The sequence below is a fragment of the Dryas octopetala genome, chromosome 4 (assembly GCF_963921425.1).
Source record: "Dryas octopetala chromosome 4, drDryOcto1.1, whole genome shotgun sequence".
In the NCBI taxonomy this organism is placed as follows: domain Eukaryota; kingdom Viridiplantae; phylum Streptophyta; class Magnoliopsida; order Rosales; family Rosaceae; genus Dryas; species Dryas octopetala.
In genome coordinates, this window is record NC_141369.1 from 10350597 (window position 1) to 10358441 (window position 7845).

The 7845-nt window shown below is 39.4% G+C and overlaps 1 protein-coding gene across 1 annotated transcript; it reads right to left on the reverse strand.

The window, feature by feature from the left end:
• Positions 1-426: 426 nt before the first annotated feature.
• On the reverse strand, positions 427-5868 carry LOC147286688 (acyl-coenzyme A oxidase 3, peroxisomal-like). The gene is made up of 13 exons (XM_086240010.1): positions 5350-5868; positions 4668-4785; positions 4448-4555; positions 4089-4261; positions 3873-3972; positions 3703-3777; positions 3429-3559; positions 2784-2919; positions 2584-2703; positions 1788-1934; positions 1572-1676; positions 1341-1442; positions 427-842 (listed from the first exon to the last, which is right to left on the reverse strand). Exons 1-13 carry the CDS (start codon positions 5802-5804, stop codon positions 594-596), a joined length of 2019 nt encoding a protein of 672 aa, XP_086096136.1. The 5' UTR covers positions 5805-5868; the 3' UTR covers positions 427-593.
• Between the last annotated feature and the right edge of the window lie 1977 nt (positions 5869-7845).

The window sequence follows — 7845 nt, forward strand, 5'->3', positions numbered from 1 at the left end:
AATTTTCAAGATAATTATATAATTGATATTCAACAAAATCTTGATTGCATCAGATCGGAGCGGAGAATGACCACCTCTGATCTGGCAACTTGTCGGCCTCTGGCCTTGCAGATCAGGAGAGGCAAAGAACGGTCCCACCACCCATCCTAAACCCTAGAGGCTCCATATATAGATACTAGTAGAGATGAAATGCATTTGTATCTCTAATAGAAATCTCATACTAGTGCGTTGGACCTTTACTACTTGTGTGGTGTACAGTGTGGTAGAAATAGTTTTACTCTAAATTTATTCATTATATTGCAATGAAAGATATAAAGAACAACCCCTGGGTTTAGCCCAAGTCGGGTGGGTAGGATAATGGATTAGAATTAAGATTAGTCTAGGTTCAGGTTTGATTCCTTCCAACGCGCCCAAGAAAGAAAGATATGAAGAACAAACACATTTATTATCAAATAATTTTAGGTTTGAAGCCATTTTTTAAATATGAATTGCATACAGGCTTTCTTATTACAATATATTTTAATACTTTCAGACACAGAAATATTTTCTTCAATTTAAAATGAGGCATGAGGATGAAGAAACTGTGATTTCTGCTAGTGCTGAACCGAAGACCAGGAATTTGCATCAATCCAGTTAAAAGCAATAGGACTCAGAAAAGCATCAGGGATGCCAAAGGAACTGACCAAGGCAAGTGCATGTGGTCGCAGTTCACTGCACAGTCTGCTTACTTCTTTTCTCACAGCAGCTACATTATCTGTTGATAAGTATCCGTATCGGAGGAATGCTGCATCTTCTTCCAAGCAAATCAATGCATACATGGACCTCAACATAGCTAAGACATTCTGCACCAGAACGAATACATGATCAGTAACTGGATTTATTTCACCGTCTCATATTTCATATGTTATCAAAATTTAATGACGCAAGGCTAGTTGCACACATTTCATACCGGAAATGTTCCAAACACCACAATGGGGAAAATAAACTTCAGTATAGATAGCGTACTAAGAAACTCAAAATTTTCAGTATTCTGGTAACTCAAACATCAAGACTGCAGAAGAACTGAGGAAAGGATTGTGGATATCCAACAAAACACGAGACAAGAAATTATGAATCATAGTTGCAACAAAACAAGAGAATGTGTTCTAATTTCCCATCTATGAATCCAACACTTTTATCCCATCTCTCATTCAAAACCAATTTATGACTACCTATCCTTTAGTCAGATGATAAACTATGTCCTATACTGCACCAATGATAATACCGAACCAGTTTCAGATCTTCAGATCAAATCACAACCTGTCATTTGAGACAATGAAAAACCAGTTACTAAGAATTACCTTTAGTGAACCAGAAGGTACAGTTGCCTCAGCATCTATGAAGGTTTGCAATATTGTTCTATCTGAGAAAGCTTTGCCCAGGTCCTCTGCAAGTTGATAACTCTGGTACAGGAAAGAGTAAAGAAAAATGTGAGAACACAGAGAGAGGAGAGAGAGAGAGAGAGAGAGAGAGAGAGAGAGAGAGAGAGAGAGAGAGAGGGAGGAGTTTTAGTAAGGAGAAGAAACACTCACCAGAATGACTGAGTACTCTTTGCTTTCTCCCTGTTTTTGACGTTGTGACACTTCCATGGCAAAGCGATTCAATAGATCTCGCTCTCTTAAGCAGAACGCATCCATCTGATGTAAGTAAGTGGTAAGGATATCTAAGGTTTTAAACATGACTAATCTAAAATAACAATGCGTCCAAGGATTTGAACCAAAACCAAGGGTTCTAAAAAACTATATCACCTGGAATTGGCTACTCCGGAGGGTAGAACTTGTAAGGTGAGATGGAATGACAGGGCAAGGTTTATTCATGTGTTCTAATCCCAAAGCTTGAAATGGTTTACTTCTCTTCTGAGCTGCTATATACTCTGCAAGAAGTGCCTTGCTGATCTGAATTAAAAACCCAAAAATTCAACTGCTTTAGATGGATTTCTGATGAATGTTGACAGTCACTAAAAATAATGCTTATCTAATGGCATATACACCATTTATCCAAGCTTATCATTCCTCACTACTCAAATAAAATATCACCTAAGGAAATTCAAAGTAAACTTATTTTTCCCTAGATGTTATTCAGTGGACAACTAACAGTCTATATGGGTTGGTCCACACTAGAAAGGCATGTTAACTAGGCAATAAAAATAATGAAGGGCATATTGACCATTTCTAAATTCAGCACAAAACAGTTAAAGCAACTGGCTAAGAGTCGGCAATATCCGACTAAGTCAAAAATATGTATACAGTATATGGGCAAAATAGACCAAATTACAAACAATTAGTTTCAAAGGAACAAATTTGGAATTGAACAGAACATAAAATCATGTCCAAGCAAGAAGGCCATTCCTACTCTACCATTAACTCTGTCTCAAAAAGGTTATTGTAAACCAGTTTCACACACAGCTCAAATCATAGTTTCTTCTTTCTTCAAGAAAGTTTTCTTCAGTTTTTGTCAATTCATATATCAAAAGAAACTCCTGGCAAAAAAATAAATTATGTCAAAAGAAACTATGTTGCAGTCCGAATAGAAGATATACACTACCTGCTGCATCAGAACATTGTTGTCCCCCTCAAAAGTGGACTGCACATCATATTCAGCTTTCAGATGACCAACACGGTTTTCAGTCTTCAAACCTTGCCCTCCACAAGCTTCACGGCATTCCTGATATTTAAATCAAAGACATTTAGTGAGGCCAATTAGAACAATAAATTTAACTTGCATTTTACATTGCATTTCCTGACCTGAAGAGTTCGCATGTCATGCCAGGTAAGGGTAGCCTTGAGTGCACTTGAAACAACATGAATGGTTTTGGTCGACTCAGGCGTCCTCTTCACATAAATCATTTTTAAGTAATTTGCAGCAAAAGTCATGGCATATCTGAAGAACGGAAGGAATGATAATATTAATGTAGCAAGGGGTCAAATGCTGCTTATATGTTTAATGTATCAGCATTCATCTCAAGTGCCAATCATTTCACCACCAAGCAATTAACCTTTTATACCAAATTTTACTGAAGAAATCAGGATCCTTAAGCACAAGATCTAGAAGCAGAATATCTATTATGTTCACTACAATAGTGACACCCACAATAAAGGAACTTCGGGAATTTGTCTAAACCCTCAGTTTTGTAACAAAAGTAGTACATAAACTACTAAACTGGTTGTCTTAGTTGCCATACAATACAATACCAATGGCATAGAGATGACCATATCCAAGATCTAAGAGTATTATCTATCAGTAACTGCAATGATAGTAAGAAGTATTTACTTCAACATGAAAAGCCAATGATTTTCAAATTGACACTTATCAATTTAATTCATGCAAGAGCTGTCATTGCAAACGAGTTCCGATTAAACTGAGACACAAAAATGCCACGGAGTTCTTACGTCTTTGCAAGGAGAGGCAAAAGCCGCTGTTGATGACTCGGGTAGTCAAGCAATAGAACTTCAGGTCCATTTGGTGTAACAGAAAAGGCCCGCCTTGTCAATGAGTACCTTATGGCAATTGCTAAACTTATCTGAACATATGAAAAGAAATCATTATATCAATGACAAAAATTGGGCTTGGTAGGAGAGAGATGGAATCCCTAACCCTAAAATTACATGCAAACCCAAGAATGATTTATATGCAATAATAGGCACCATGCTTAAAACCCATTACCTTCGATGTGTAAATTGCACTGACTGCTATAGTTACACGACCAGATGTTAATGGGGCCAAGAATGCTCCGAATCTCTGAATGAAAGAAACAAATTAAAAATGATTAAAGGAGGGAATTATTTTTGTTAAATAAAAGTTAGACATATATGCCCATCTGGAAATAGAACTACCTGATCTGGGTCTTTTATTGAACTCAGATATTTCCCATCAGGAGAAACATCAGCTACTGAATTCAACAAATTTTCCCTGGGGATTCGAACATTGTCAAACCTGAAAACACATTTCTAAATCTGTTGAGTCATATGTTGGTACAACTTACAACTTCCACAAGTCTGTAATTGACATAAATAGCGATGTGAAATGAAGACTAAGAACACAAATATTACCATATTCGACCATTATCAACACCATTTAAACCAATTTTATGACCACAATCAGCAATACGGATGTTTGGACAGATGTTTCCATTTGCATCCCTAATCTGGGCTATAAAAGCATGGACGCCTTGATTGTTCCCGGATATATTGAGTTGTGAAAAGACTATTGTGTGTGTGGCATGCTAAACATCAACAAGAAAAGTAACATATCAGTGTAAAGACAGCACTGAAGGAGGAACCTTATCAGCAACTAAGCAGTGATGTGAAGTATACATTTTAAAGGTGCAAGTAATAGAAAATGTGCAACAATACATTTTAAAGGTGATCCTCACACTATCTTAATTTTTTTTCTTTTAAGTGATCCTTACATTAGCTGCTCCTCCAATCCAATACTTCTGAGCTGATTCACAAGGTGTATTAATGACAAATTCTCCAGTTTTTGAATCATAAGTGGTGACTGTCTCAATTCCTCGAACCTGAAAACATCAATATGGAAGAAATTAGTGAAAACTTAACAAAAGAGCATATGAAAACATCCATCTGCAGGCCTGAGAATGCAGGCCAAATGATTGAACAGAATTCACATACATTACTGCCATGCCCCAACTCAGACATTGCAAAGCAACCCTTGATTGCATAATTCTCAGTGTCCCTCAGCCACTTTTCGTGATGGCGCTTTGTGCCAAAAAACTGAATGGCACCACCCCTGAAATTCATTAACGAACAGAGAAAACCTAATAATAAATTAATTTCTTCCATGATATCCCTACCAAATCAACACCCCACACTTTAAATAAAATTAAAAGAATGTCATTCAACTACTTCAGTGACATAATAAGAAATCTATTAGAATCAATCTGATTTTTAACTTGAAGGAAATTTGAGCATCCAACCCAAAACCAATTGCAATAGGAAAAGAGACCAAGAGAGCCAAGACCCTTATAAGCACTTATACAAGACTATAATTTTTCAATGTGGGACAACACACTCCACATTCTCACATGTCTCCATGAAAGTGGCAAAACTTCACATTTATTGAGCATTGAAATGAATGAAAACTATGAATCTATTTCTAACTCTAATAGAATGCAAAGCAACCAACCATCTTAGCTCAGTATAAGATCAACAGTCAACTACTCTTCAGAAACCAAAACAACATATGAGTAACCACGATTCAAACTGTTCTAACTAAGAAGACAACAAAACCCACCACCAAATCACACCCCAAAAAATAAAACAAAAATGCCATGTTAAGCAATTTTTTACATACCACAAAAAGAAATGGACACCGAGCTTGACAGAAAGCGAGTGATCATAAATCGAAGCAACCTCAAGAAACGCAAACTTTCTCAACTCAGACTCAACCCCTCTATCCGTGACCCAACCTTTGAAAACTCCGCGATCCAAGAGGTACTCAATTCGCTTCATGGTCATCTCTCGCTGCTGCTGCATGGATTGGTTATAGTCGGGCGAGACGAAGACTCTGCCGCCGGCCTCTCTGGGGTTGAAGAGCTTGCTCTGCTTCATCAGACCGAAGAGCCAGTCTCGGTCCTCGAGGTTGTGGAGGTCCAGGAGCTTGCGCATCTCCTTGGTGTCGAATTCGAAGGGCTCCGAGAGCTCCGGAGGGGAATATGCGAGGCATGGGTTGGAAGAGAGAGCAGAGGGGGAGGAGGGTTGGTGGAGGTGGTTGGAGAGGACTTGGGTCCGCCATGAAACGCAGTCCATGGGTCGGATTTCTGGGTTCGGGTCAGTGTTTCACAATTCAGAGAGAGAGAGAGAGAGAGAGAGGTGTAGAAGATAATTGTTACGAAGCTGTGATTTGCTTAATCACAACTTATAGTCACATTTACTATTTTTACTGTTTTATCTTTAATATTGATTGTAACTGCTAGCTGGCAGCCAAGGCTTGGGTAAATTGTTGTTAACACAAGTATATAGGCCAACAGCTCTTTCTTTGTAAGTCAGTGATAAAAATAGATAGTATCAATGAAATATTCTCTGGAGTCTTCGTGACTCCAGCTCTTCCTTTCATCTTCTCCTTCTTCTTCATTTCCACTGCATCTTCAGGTCAAGGTTGAAAGGGGTCTAACATTTGGTATCAGAGCCATTTGATCCTTGTTCCCTTCCTATGTATGCCACGCTACCTCACCCGCGCGAAGCAAATGGATGCCCGTCTGACCGCCGTCGAAACTTCCATCACCGCCTTCACTACCGACCTTCAATCTTTGAGGGATTCCCTTCCAGCCACCATTGATGCACAACTCCGTGTGTATTTTAATCAGCTCCGCCGTGACCTCGCTGTAGGGGGAGGGGGTGGATCGGACGCTGAAGATGCAGCGGAGAACGCTGATGGTGGTTATTATCGTCGTCGTCGTCCTGATGGAGGGGGGGGAGGAGCGCAGCGACAACCATGGCCACATCGGATCGATTTTCCTCGTTTTTCCGATGGGGATGATCCATTAGCTTGGATCTACAGAGCAGAGCAATATTTTTCTCTCTACAACACGCCCGAGCATCAAAAAGTGGTCACCGTCTCTTTTCATCTCGAGAACGAAGCACTACAGTGGTTTCGTTGGATGGATTGCCTAGCGACGACACCACGTTGGGAGGATTTCACTCGTGCGTTTTGCAGAGAATTTGGGCCATCAGAATTTGATGATAGTGCCGAGGCTCTCTTCAAATTGAAGCAAACAGGTACTCTCAAGGATTATGTTACTGAATTTCGCCGATTGGCAAATCGTACTAGAGAAGTTGGACCTATTTTACTTAAGAGTTGTTTTCTGGGAGGCTTAAAGAAGAAATTAAAATTTGATGTCAAGCTGATGCGTCCTTCGACTGTTCATGAGGCAATTGCTCTAGCTGCTCAAATTGATGCTAAGTTGAGTGAACTTAAGCCTGTAGTTAAACCCTTACCAATTCCAGGTTCGGGCTCTGCTGCAAAGCCATTAGCCATCTTACCACCACCCAATAATACTGTTAAGCCTGCTGGGTTACCCATGTTCAAAAAATTGACACCAGAAGAAGTCCAATTGAAGAAGTCTAAAGGCCTTTTTTTTTACTGTGAAGAAAAATATACACGGGGTCATAGATGTAATCAGAAACAACTATTGGTTTTAGATGTGAATTGGGAGATGGAGGATCAAGAGTTAACAGATGAAGAAACTGTGGTTGATTCCTCTGGGGAATTACAACAAATGGAGCTTAGTGAGTGTGCATTTTATGGTACATCAGCCACGAAGTCTATCAGAACCATGAAAGTTGCAGGTTTCATTGGAAATTGCCCTGTAACTATTCTTTTGGATTCTGGCAGTACTCACAACTTTGTGGATGGTAGGTTGATCAAAAAGCTTGGCTGGAAGTTGAACCCCACTATTGAGTTTGAGGTGTTGATAGCCGATGGGGGTAAAGTTAAGAGTAAAGGGTGTTTGAACACCACTCTTTCTATGAGTGATTATGTGTGTGACTCAAGTCTTTTTGCCTTACCTCTTGGGGGTTGTGATGTGGTCCTAGGTGTGCAATGGTTATCCTCAGTAAGCCCGGTGTTATGGGATTTCCAGCTTCTGACTATGGAATTTAGCGTGGGAGCAGTAAAATATAAGATAGAAAGCATTCAACCTCAAGCACCTTTGGTACAAGAAGCAACTCTGCAACAACTTGAGAGAATTTTGCATACTTCAAGTTTCGGAATCTTGCTTTATTCTATGGCAGCCGACAAAATTGAAGCATGTGATTTGAACACCAAGCAGTTGGAGGAATTACAAGAAGT